General features: G+C 44.7%; 1 protein-coding gene across 1 annotated transcript in view; it reads right to left on the bottom strand.

Moving 5' to 3' along the window:
* Positions 1-4,174: 4,174 nt before the first annotated feature.
* Positions 4,175-13,010, bottom strand: part of HPSE2 (heparanase 2 (inactive)) — a 693,243-nt gene continuing 684,407 nt past the window's right edge. Inside the window, exon 12 of the mRNA XM_059169238.1 lies at positions 4,175-8,691. Coding sequence (XP_059025221.1) covers positions 8,526-8,691 — 166 coding nt within the window. The 3' untranslated portion in view covers positions 4,175-8,525. The remainder of the gene's footprint in view (positions 8,692-13,010) is intronic.

The following is a 13,010-nucleotide window of genomic DNA, read 5'->3' as shown; positions in this document are numbered from 1 at the left end:
ATACGCCACTTTGGCATATTGATTATTGTGAGCCAAGGCACCTGAAACACAGCGGGCACAAGAAGGGCCTGCTGACCTTCCCTTTTCTTTCTGCAAGCGGGAGATGAAACTCCCATGGGAAAAATGCCCTCCCTTTTCTAAGAGGAAAGGAACTTTCTTCTCCAGAGAAGAGGAGTCTAGGCAGAGCGAAATCTGTACAAATAGATTGGGTTAAAATAACTTCTCTTTCTGTAGTCTCCCCATATGGTTCAGTTGCTTTTCCACAATTGCCACTCTTTCTTTAACCTAGTATATAAGTACTTAGGCCTGGCCAGTTCTTTGGATCTTCATTCTTGTGGGGGTTCCCCTGGACTTGTTAAAAATTACTAAATAATATCTCTGTGCTTTTCTCCAGTGACTCTGTTTTGTATCAGCCTTAGCTGGAAAGCCCGAGAGGGTCGAGGAGACATATTACTTCCCCTGCATATTTAATCTTTCATCCTTTCTCTTAACCCACTTGAGTCTTCATATGTAAAACACTTTTTTTTTTTTTTTTTTTTTTTTTTTGTAGGCAGCATACAGTTGGGTCTGATTTTTTATCCAGACTGACAATCTGTGCCAGATGGAATTGTCAGATCGTGTGTGAACAACTCAGGTGTAATGTGCTGATTATTATGGTTTAAAGTCTATCAGTCATTATCTTGCTATTTGTTTTGCATTTGTCCTATCTTTTCTTTGTCCCTTTATTTCTCTTTTTATGCCTCTAAAAACATTTATTGGGTACTTCTTTGATTCCTTTTTATCTTCTTTATGGCTTCAGGACCAGGACTGGGGTGGGGGTGGATGAGATACTCATCTTGAGTGTAGAGTTTAAAGGGATGTCAAAAAACTTGGTAATCAACACTATTTTAATTAGTGTTTTTAAAAGTCAAAACTAATGCAAAAAATCTGTAATGAACAAAATATCAAAGTTTTCAATAATAAACATGTCAGTATTTCTGATTTTTCTTTTGGCCTCAGGCTCCAGTATAGCTTGGCATAACATTACTGACTGTAGGTCACAGTTTCCTGCTTCATATATGTATATGATTAAAATGTCATTTTAAAATTTATCTATCAAATTTCATTTAGGTGAAATTTGTTGATTTTCTAGTTTCCTGAAATTTTCTTTTCTTTCTGATTTGGGCTGCCTTTTCTGTCATTTTCTGAAAGAAATGTATTTAGAATCTCCTATTACAATTGTGAATTTCTCCTTTCCCCTTTTATTTCTGTGAGGCTTTACTTTACAGATTGGGTTTGTCAGTAGGTGCATGGAAATTTAGAAGTTTTACTGTTAAAAATTCTTTATGAAATTCCCTCTCCATTATTCACAGTGCTTTTTGTTCTACAAAAGTATTTATTATCTCTTATTAACATTACCTTTTGTTGCATGGCATATCTTTTTTTAATCCTTTTACCTTTTAATATTTTAGATGTTTCTTTTTAAATGGCATTCAGTTGGGCTTTGTTTCTTTTTATCTCATCTGACAATCTTTGTATTTTAATTGGAGCGTTCTGTTTACATTTTATAACATTACAAATAAATTTGTGTTCAAATCTATCATCTTACACTTCTCTTTCTATTTGTCCTACACGTTCTTTGTTATCTTTCTTTTCTTTCTAGCTTTCTTTTAGATCAATTATTTTCTATTTTGATTCCACTTACTCCCCTGCCCCCACTCACTTAGAAATAATATACTTTTAATATTCTTTTAGCGGTTACCCTAGAGATTAAGACATTCATCCTTGACTTATCAAAGTTTAATATAAATTGGTACTTTTGCCTCTTCCTTGAAAATGGAAGGATATTAGAATACTTTCCATTTGTCTGCTTTTAAAATGTATACTATTGTAATGCATTTCTAATTGTGAGACATTATTATTGTTTTATATTTATTTAATTTGCCCATATATTTACCACTTATGTTGCTCTTCTTTCCTGCAATTCCCTTAGCATTATTTTGATTATTCATTCTTTTTGCTGTCCACCCCCCGTCTTTCATTGCCCCTTCAATTTCTTCACCTCTCCATGGCCCACCCCACCTATAAATAGTGGATTTCTAGGATATCGGGTGTACGCATGATAAAATTCTGCTGTGTTACATTTCAGATGCTGCTGTAGCAATGCCATGTACATGTCTTAAAGTTCAATTTAATTTCTCAAAAGTGAGGGGTTTTTTTTCTTTCAAAAACCCAATAACAAGGTGAATATACTTCAAGGCATGCTTCATTTACATTAAATTTGCTCTAAATCGCTGCTTGGAAGACATTTGGATGGGAATAGTCAAGTCATTAACTCAAAGAAAACCATGACATCACCTCTAGAAACAAAAATCGCCAAATTGTGTTGTCTGTGTTAATTTTTGTGTGCATGCATCCTGAAAGGCACATTGCATTTATGTAGAAACAGTGACAAAAAATTTGAGGCTAACTTTGAAACTTATCTAAAAGGTGTATCTAAGTGTGTGTGTGTGTGTGTGTGTGTGTGTGTGTTTATGGACCATCTGATACAGGCTCAGACAGTGGAGAGTCTCAGGTGATGCTAGAGCTCACTTAATCCAAAGCTCTCATTGTAGAGATAAGGGCTCTGAGCTCCAGGGAGACTCAATGACTGGTATAACATCACACAGTGGATGGAGAGTCAGGACTAGAATCAAGGTCTCTGGACAGAGCAGCCTCCTTCAACTGCCTAAAAGTATAGTCTCCTGCCCACCCCCCCAGGTGCAGTCAACCAGTGAAATCATGTTATCTCCAGGCGTGGGTACCCATTTGGTCTGTAGCCATTGGCTCTAGGATTCTCTAGCAATCTGTTAAACCACTTTGTTATTTGATGTTATCAATTAGATTTCAGATGTGTCTGGTAGAGGGTACAGTGAGTGTCCAGTACTAACTAGATGCTTCCTAACTGGACAGCAGTGGAACAACACAAAGATTGTTTTTTGCTAAAATTCAGTTAAGTACCAGGAGTGGCAGGACTTAAGGGAAGGGAAAGGGGCAGAATAAAGCTCCTTGAGGTCATTCTGAAGTATGTAAAAACAATCCTTGGAATTTAGATATCACCACACACGATCTGTTTCTAACACTCACTTGTCAAATTAAAGAGAGACCCAATATCATTGATACATTTTCTGGTCTCCTAGCTGTCCATCAATGTTTTGTGTTCCTTTTTCATGAATGTCTTAGTTTGTTCAGGCTACTATATAAAAATATCATAGCCAGAATACCTTACAAACAAAAGAAATTTATTCCTCACAGTTCTAGAAGCTGAGAAGTCCCAAGATTGAGGTTCAGGCAGCTTCAGTGTCTGATGAGAGCCCACTTTCTTGCTCATAAGAACCTTTCAGTTGTGTCCTCACAGGGTGGAAGGGGCCAAGGAGCCCTTACAGTCTCTTTTCTAATCCCATCCATGAAGGGATCATGCTCCTCCCTCATGATCTCATTACTGTCAAAGGCCCCACCTCCAAACACTGTCACACTGGGAATCCATCACATAGTGTTAGGTTTGAAGGTATGAATCTGGTGGTGGTGGGGGCGGAGATCAAAGACATTCCATTTAGAGCAATGAAATGTAATTGTTGAGAAGTGACTGTCCCACCATGGACTTCATTTCTGAAACCCCTGCATCTAGATGGCACCACGTGACTGACTTATGGCTGGTGGAATTGAGTGAAAGGAATTCATGCCAGTTCTAGGTGAGCCCCTACACTACCACATACGGCTCTGCACACTCTCTGTCCTTGTCTGCCAGCCCATAGCAACCTTGGAGGCCAAGTGCTGAAATGGCAGACCACCTACCAGTCTGGGTCCCTGAAGGGCTATGGAGAATGGAACCACTTCTCCATGGACCATGAACTGAACTTTGCATGATCTGTTAGCAAGAAATAAATATTGATTATGTTAGGCCATTGAGATTCTGGGGTTTATCTGTTATTGCAGTTAACAGTTACTTTAACATAGTCAATGACCTCTAACTTGAACAATAACATTTAATTTCCGATTAGAGTGCTGGAGGCAAAGCTTGTGGGGAAGAGGAAAGAGGGAGAGGGCAGCACATCACAAAATCAACGATCCCCACCATGTATTAGTTCATCGGGTCACAGTGTAGTGTGGACAACGGTGGCCCCCATCCTCCACAGAACACCCTGAGAACAGAAAGTTAGAATATTCACGTTTTATTACTTACAGAATGTTACCTCAAAATATAAACTACCTCATAGGCTCTAACTCTCTGCAATTGCCAAGCTCATATAAACCTTAATATGATCTGATTTTGGAAACAAATATTAACACCTGTTCAAATCCTCTGCAGAGAAGACACTTTCCCTGGGAGGTGTTCCTGTACTCATTTTGCCAACTTCAGATGAATAAAGCTTGGGTTTCTTTTTGCTTCTTCCCAAAATATAATTTATTATATAACATTTACAACTTGAAAAAGGATCCTAGGATATTTTCATGAATAATAATTAGAAGAGTAGTTCATCCCCTTTTCTCTCCTGAGTGCATAGGATAGTGGGATTTATTTGTGAGCCATCATTAGGAACTTGTTCTGCTCCTCCTGAGTGCTGGGGGGCTGCTCTGGTGTTTGGAAGGAAGTAGGTGCCAAAGAGGTATAAAAGAAATATAATTTCTTATATTTTAGCTTTTCTGTTTTAGAGTGATCTTTGCAAAATACTGCCTCTCTGGCAATAGTTAATGGATTTATTATTTAGTCTGGAAGACAAAGAGAAACTTCCAGATCTGTTAGTGGTGGGGACAGGAGGAGCAGTGCCCTCAGAGCCAATGCATGCCTGGGTGCTGCCTGGCTCTCCAGAACTTGGAAATGTCAAGACTCATCACCTGTGGTGGGTGGTGGGAGGGGTCCTTTAAATTATTCTATAGAAGAGCACAGGAATGAATGGCCAGGAGGGTCACTGGTGGGCCCAGGGGAGGCTGGATTCCAAATGTTGCAGCCAAAGTTGGTTGGTCACAACCCTATTCACAACTCATCAGAACAGCTAGTCCACTTGACTGCAGACTGGTTCATCTCGGCTTCTGTAGAGTTTAGACACTGCCCTTTTGTTTTCAGAAATAAAGCCACTCTCAGTGGATTTCCAAGGTAAATCCAGCAGCAGCATCCCTCCAAAACATGGGCCTGCAGTGCACTTGAGGAGCACACCTGCAGGTGTGGGGTGTGGCCAGGACCATTCTAGCCCCATTCTAGCCCCTCATCAGTTCATAGCCCCTCTGGGTCCTTCCCCGGGCTGCCTCAAGGAGGCCTCAGCACTTCCTGGTGCTCAGGGCCATGTGGAATCCACCAACATGCTCTGCCATTTTAGATGGTGCAGGGCTTGGGCCCAACTGCTGGGGAGGGGATGGGGCTACCAGGGTGATGGGCCATAAGCAACTGCGGTTCTAGGGGTCTCAGGCCTTAGTCTCATTGTAGCTCAGTTCTGGAATTTTCAAGCTTTTCTCCATCAAGAGATAAGCTAATATCTCACAGTGGCAGCTTTTTCAGGGCACGAGAAGAATTGAGACTTTTTCTTCAAATAACAATGAGAATTTGTTCTGAGCCTTTGTGATAAGAAAGGAGAAAGAAAATCATTCCTAGAGGCAGGAAGAACAGAAAATTGTCTCAACAAAAGGCACAGACTTCTCATTATACCTTATTATGCTTTCAAATAAGCATTTTTGCAAGTCCATTCTTCAGTTTAAAGTAAAGTGGCTCAAAAGTCTTAGATGATCTCAGCCATGTCTTGTCTTGGGAGGAAAAGTCTCGTGGGAAGCTGGTGGATGAACTCTTTTGTCCCAGGGCCCAGCCTGGCAATCCGCTCCCCTGGTGTGCACTGTGAGGCTGTTTTGCCACCGGCTGTCTTGGGTGGGGAGTGCCATAGGGGAATCCCTCGCAGGAAGTGGTCCCTACTGATTCAGTAATTATCATCCACCCCAAAATGAAAAAGCCAGGACAGATACCTGGCACCCAAATCCCTAAAGAATGTGATATTATCATGAGTTTCTCAGTATCCTTTGAATAATGCAACTATTTCTTTCATGAGACAGTTGCAAAGTTAGAACTGCAGGACCCCAAATATAAATTTCAATGATTCCCTCTCCTCCCTTTTTATTAACTAACAAAAAATAAAAAATTAAAAACAAACAAACAAACAAACAAAACCTTAAACCTCTTGGGAGCATTTAATACAGAAAGAAAGATCAAAGAAGCAGAAATGGCCTATCTTCTGCGGGCTGGGAAGCTTAGGGAAGAACCAGCACTTGTGTACAAGAAGCGTGCTTGCGCGGAGCTCTGAAGGCTGGGTGACACTCAAGCAGCAGGGGAGGGGGTGAGGCTGGGAAGTGGGCAACCCTGGGCTTGGTGGTTAAATGAACAGGCACTGGATTATTCCACGCTCAGGCGCCCACTGCCCTGGGTGACCCTGGGCGAGCTCCGAACCCTCTCCCCGCCTCTCAGGAAGGCGGGGGTAGAACCAGCGACTCCTTCATGGGGAAGCAAATTGGCCTGGGTCAGGTCAGCGGTACCACTGCCTACTTGTGTTCTCATCGGGGGCCTGCAGCTCTGCCTGCACCTCTGTAGAGAGGAGATTTTGCTATCTGCACGCCTTTTTCGAAGTCTGGGGAGACAACTTCATTGTCTCTCTTTTCCTCTCTTTTCCTCACGTGGGCTGTCCTCTGCCACTTCTCTCCCTGCTTTCTACCCCAGTCTGGGCACTTCTTACTCCTCGCCTCGCAGAGCTGAGGCTTTACTCCTCGCCTCGCAGAGCTGAGGCTTCAGCAGAAGCTCCGGGCTTCCCGGCTTCCCGAGGAGGCCGCCGGGGTAGCCTGGGGCGTGGTGGTGCTGGGGGTCTGCGCCCCCTCTCTCCATAAACCTCCAGGCTGGGCATGCCCACTGACCAGGTCCAGCCCAGTCCTTGCCCCCGCCTTTTGATGACCATAGCACACACCTCCGGACCCGCTGACCCACACAGCAAAACCGAGTCCGCTCTCTTCCTCAAGCACAGAGCGGAGCTGCTGGCTTCCCTCTCCCTGATTCCCTGTTCTCCGTGCGGAGTCCGGAACTTCCTCCCTTACCTCATCTTCCTCCTGTGTCTCACCTCACACCCGGCCCTGTCCTTAGGCCCTGTCCTTCATGTCCTTTATCCTGAGAAAGAAAATCAACCCCACGGGAGAATCTTTTCAGCGGTAGCTTGTCTCTTACCCCTTGAATCATACAGGTTTATCGTAATCTTTAAATCAGTCCACTCCGCCCTGCCCGATTCAGGGACTTCCCACCCACCACCCCACAGTTCTCCATCAGACCTCAGTTTCCAGACTCCCCCATCCCCCAGGCAGTACATGGAAAGCTTTGTTCTGGGCTCACACTGGCTGGTCTGGGAAAGCGCGGACCTGGTTAGCTTTCACTAACATTAGATTTCTGCCTAGTAAATGCCTGGAGAAGCACACAGCTCCTTGGGGAACAGGAAGGACTGCTAGATTCGGTTGTGTCTTACAGGGATGACTTTCGATTTACACTTTTTTTTTTTTTTTTAATAACTTTGGTCAAACAAGCCATTAGGGGCCTGACTGACAAGCCCTTAAGATTCCTTCAGATTTGATGCAAGTCTGATTATTTGCTTGTTCAGTTGGGGTGTGTGTGTGTGTGTGTGTCTGCGTTCCTTTGGTGGTTCAGTGTGCTTTCTCTTTGTGCTGAAACGCTCTCCCTCCCAGCCACATGACGGATGATGATTGCTTTTTGTGGTGCCTAATACATTGTTCTCCACTCCATGAATATTGTTACCTGACTCCCATTCCAACCCAAGGGGAATCCGGATTCACAGAGGAATAGAACCCTCTTACAAATCTGGAGTACGATTACAATTTTACTTCTGAAGCACCCGTCTCCCGGAGGAATAGCCAGTGATCGATGCCACTGCCAGAAACCCAGATGCACACACTCATACATCAGCCAGGAAATGACATAAACAGCTCACCCAGCAGGCCGGTGCTGACCCACCCACTTGCTCCCCGGTGAGAAGAGAGGTGACAGGAAACCCCGGGGCAACAGCAGGGAACAGACAAGGAGAGGAGTTTGAAGAGGACTGGGCTCCTGAAGGCCCACTTGGTGGTTTCCTTCCTCATCTCGTACTGCGGGAAGCAGTCCCAGGCTAAGGTCTATAGTGACACTGCTGTGTGACCCGGATGATGGAGAGCTGTTTCATGGGTCCTGCGAGCGCACCGCCGGCTTCTCTTCCTGGTGTGTGCACATGGGTACATACAGCTCCACACACATACCTTCATCCTTATATAGGCACAGGTGATGGGTACACTTTCCTTTGGGGTGCATGTGGCCTCCCTAGGCAAAGCTCGTGCTATGGCATTTGTCTCTTTAGAGAGCAAGTCTGTGCTGATTCCAGCAGGATGGGGCAGCAGACTGGTTTGTTGCTAAGAAGATGTCTGAAAGATCAGGATACGATTAGGGCAGGAGAGTGGAAAGCAGTCCAGCAGGCCTGCAGGTGGCTTGTGGGCGTGAGGGTGGTTTATCGGTAGCGGCAGGCCAAGGCGTTGACATTCTTGACCACATAGAAGCCCATGGTGACTGGAGGGATGACCAATGTCCGGCCGGCCCGCAGGGGGCGGGGCTTCAGTTCGGGGAGGGTCCCATCGTCCACCATCACTAAGGGTTGGCCGTTCAGCTGCACTGACCTACAGCGAAGACAAATAGCATGGGACTTGTCAGTGCCTCATCACAGCCAAGCCTGGGCAGCCCTGGACTGCCTGCCAGTCTGTCTGGGACTGGCCCTTACTGACACTTCCTATGCCCAAACTCTCAGCTCCGTGTTTTACTTTTGAAAAACTCATTAAAAAGCTCCAGCCATGCTCCAAAAAAGAAATTGCCATGATTCCATTTTACCTAGAGTGGCTAAGTGACCGGTCCAAGGTCCAGCTTGTGGGTCTGGGAGCCAGGATGTGAACACAGGCTGTCTAGTTCCAGAGACACATCATTTAGACAAGTGAAAAGTATGATGCAGAAGCTGAGAAGTGTATTATACCTACTTTTTAAAATCATAATAGCAGTTCGGTTTGATTGTATACCTGAAGAATTTTTCCCTGTGGAGTGATGCACAGGCTTAAGATGATTTCAGAAGTCTCCTTTTTAAAAGATCTCTTTAATTTATTTGAGAGATTTGAGAATGAACATCATGTAACTTGTCTAGGTTTGTTCTGAAGGGGGAGAGAGACACTTAATGATTCTCCTTTTTCTGAGAATGAGTTTTCAAATCTTTTTTTTTTTTTAAGGAGAGAGAGATTGCGAGCGGGGGTGGAGGGTCGGAGGGAGAGGGGGAGAGGGAATCTTAAGCAGGCTCCATAACCAGTGTGGAGACCAACTCGGGGCTCGATCTCATGACCCTGAGATCATGACTAAGAGTTGGACTCTCTACTGACTAAGCCACTTAGGTGTCCTTTATATCTCGTATTTTAAGGATGTTTGTGTTCCAGCAACATGGTGGAGTAGGTGATAAAGTAGGGGTTTTCTAACTCCTGCTCACCCATCCTGCTTGCTTTTCTTCTTCCTGTGTACCAGCCGTCTTCAATCCTGAGAAGAGGGCCACATACAGAGTACACTGAGGAGAAAGGGAAGTAGCTCATCACCCATCCTTGGCCTGTGGTACAGAATCCAAAAAACTTCCCAGCTGTTCCTGGAATGACTTGTACAGCCATGTATCCAGATTGAAGCTCAGTTTTCTGGGTCAGAAGAAAAGGCCAGAGCCAGACCACCCTAGAAACAAGGCCGTGAGTCACCCTCAGAAAATCAATGTTGCATAGTGATGACTATTTTGGGGTCCTGCCCGACCTCCAATGTGATGACAATGCAGTGATATTATCTGAGCTGTAAAGAGAATGAAATGTTACACACTGATATAAAGGTCTTTGTTCCGTGTTCCTGCTGTTCTGTGAGTGGTAACCAGGTTTGGAGAGAGGTGGTCAGCACAGCAGACCGGAGAATTCCCAGAGATAAGTGAGCTGTGAGTTGCTCCCACAGAGGGCAAGGCAGGGAGGCAGGTTCAGGCCTGGTCCCACATGGATAAGTTTGGGTCTGATCCAGATCCAACAGGCCAGAGGGACAGCCACCCTCCTCTTATTGGTGCGACTAAGGAATGACAGAGTGAGCAGGGGACGCCTGTGTGGAGAGCCAGACCTGCCTCTGGAAAAGTACAGAAGTAGGAGAATTGAGATCTGGTAAGTATTGACCTTATCAAACCTGGAAGGAGCTTTTTGCTCCAAATTTAAGTGACTACCTCTGGTGAAGAGAGCCTATTCACTGGAGTAGGAGGTAGGATAGGAGAAAGGGTCCAATTGCAAAAGACAAAAAAAAAAAAAAAAAAAAAAAAAAAGCCAGAACAGGTCTTCAAGGCGTACTTTCATTATTTTGTTTCAGGTGGTGTGAATATCCAACAACCAGACATATACATGCACCATCAAATACAAGTTCAATAATACTAATTAATCTTTCCAATGCATCCTCAGTTAATATCACTGCTCTACTTGAAGACCTTCAATGATCCCTCTTGCATACGGAACTGCGAGCAAGCCCTCCCCATAAGGAATGAGGTAATGTCCTTTTAGCATCACACCATCCCAGAGCATTGCTCTATGTCTGGGTTCTGGGAAGTGTGATAAGCAAGCCTTTGAATGCCTATATTGTTATTCTCTAATAGGACCCATTCTGCTTTCCTTGTTGGTTATTTGTAAAAAGCTAACCCAAGTGTGGGTTGAGCCAGGGAGCATGGTTGAGATTCTGGGGACAGATCTCTAATTCCAGTCACTCACTCACTTAGACAGTCACCTCCTTTCCAGAGCTTTCCTGTCTGTGCAATTGCTATAGGCTCCAGGACCAGGGACGTGAAGTACAAAGCATGGGATGCCCTGACAGCATAACCAGTCCCGTAAGTAGGAGATGGGATTTTGTTATTAATTCTTTTCACCATAGCTGCGGGTAAACTTACTGGTCCTTGTACTTGGCTGTTCTCAGGACTGACAAGTTTCAGTCCTCTCTTCCCTTGGTTCCCGTGGTGTCTCTGTCTCTCTCTCACCCCCATTCTCCTCCTCCTTCATTTCTGCAAGTGGTTGCCTGTTAAGAGGGACTGTTCGCTTCTACCTGTCTCATATATTGGGGTTCTTGGTGCCTTGTCCTTGGACCTCTTCTCCCACTCCATACTCCCACTGAGTGCTGTCACCCACACCCAGGACTTTGTTATCCATGTCAATTCTCCTCAAACATAGCCTAAATCCTTCTTCTAACTAATGTCATCTCCACTTGGCTGTCCCACAGGAACTACAAAGCCACTATGTCCAAAGTAAAAATGGTCTCCTCAAACCCTGTCCTTTTCTTAGCCTTTTCTGTGTGGGGACCACCATCTACCCAATGACCTAAGCCAGAAAGCTGGCCATCTGGGACTTCTCCCTCAATGCCCACGTCGGGTGTCACAAAGTCAATTCTACCTTTTAATATTTTTCATATCTGCTTCTTTCTCTCTACTACTGCTACTACCTAAGTTCAGAACTTGCCATGTAACCGATCTCTTTGCCCCCTGCCTTGCCTTCCTCCTGCTGCTTGCCACACTGCTGACAGAGCAATCAATTTCTGTCACTGCTTTTAACTCTTCAGCATCTCCCCATGCTTCCACTTTCACATGGACAGTGAAGCCCCATTCTGGCTAGCTCTCCAGTCTTGGGTCCTGCCAGTACCCCCGACCCCAATGCTAACTACGGCTCCCTGGCCTCTGGGGGTGAGCTTGGGCTGATTGGCTGTTCTTTTCAGGTCATCACCAACATATGCACAAAGATTATTTCACAATGAAAAGCTAGTTAAATCTTACTGATAAATGAAATAAATAGTTCTCAAATGACAACGTAAGTAGATATTGTTGGAAATGAAGTATGAAAGTTCATTTAAAAGTATAGTAAATATTTTTCAAGTACCAGTAGACACTGTTGGGATTAATAAGACACAAGTTCACTTAAAACTGTTATAAAATTCCTAATAGCTTTTTTGGGAGGAGAAGGGCATCATGTGCGTTTTTCAAGCAAGAGATTTTAAAGATTTATTTATTTATTTGAGAGAGATAGAGAGAGATTGAGAGAGCGAGCAGAGGTGGGAGGAGCAGAGCCTGACATGGGGCCGGGTGCTCAACCTCAGGACCCTGAAATCATGCCCTGAGCTGAAACCAAGAGTCAGACACTTAACTGACTGAGCCACCCAAGTGCCCCTCAAACAAGAGATTTTTTAAAAAAATATTTTATTTATTTGAGAGAGAAAGAGAGAGAGAGAGAGCATGAGAGGGCAGAAGGTCAGAGGGAGAAACAGACTCCCCATGGAGTTGGAAGCCTGATGCGGGACTCAATCCCAGAACTCTGGGATCACGATCTGAGCCGAAGGCAGTCTCCTAACCAACTGAGCCACCCAGGTGCCCTCAAGCAAGAGATTTTAAAAGGACAATTACTGTAATGTGGGAGGATGGTGACATAAGCTGACATCACTAAGGAACCCTGGTCCTTTTACAGGCCTGGCCCCCTTGCCCTGCAGGACCAAAGTAAATAACGTGCAGTTCCACTTCACAACTCACCCTCCTCCCCTGTCGGACTAACCACACTGTGTCCTTGCAGAATCTGCTCAGGTGTTGTCCTCTCTGGGGAAACTTCTCTGATCTCTGGGCTGGGCTAGGAGCTCCAACTCTGGATTCTCTTGTATCCCAAACTTATCAGTGACTACCTCACTGAATTGTAGTGACTTACTCACGATCCCCCTCACTGGGCTGTGAGCTTGATCAGGAAAGGGATCACGTCTTTCATCCCTAACTCCTCGGTGCCTAACAAAGTGCTCGGCCTGGAGGAAGGATGAAATATCTTTGAACAAGTGAATGAGCTTTGAGGTTCTTTTGCACTACTTCTTATCTTTGAGGTGGAGTTTCTCCAGTTTCGGAGAGGCTCCCCGGAGGTTCGCTGAGTGTCTTTACGGATTT

Source organism: Mustela lutreola, chromosome 4 (genome assembly GCF_030435805.1).
Source record: "Mustela lutreola isolate mMusLut2 chromosome 4, mMusLut2.pri, whole genome shotgun sequence".
Taxonomy (NCBI): Eukaryota; Metazoa; Chordata; class Mammalia; order Carnivora; family Mustelidae; genus Mustela; species Mustela lutreola.
This window is presented reverse-complemented; position numbering and strand designations above follow the sequence as displayed.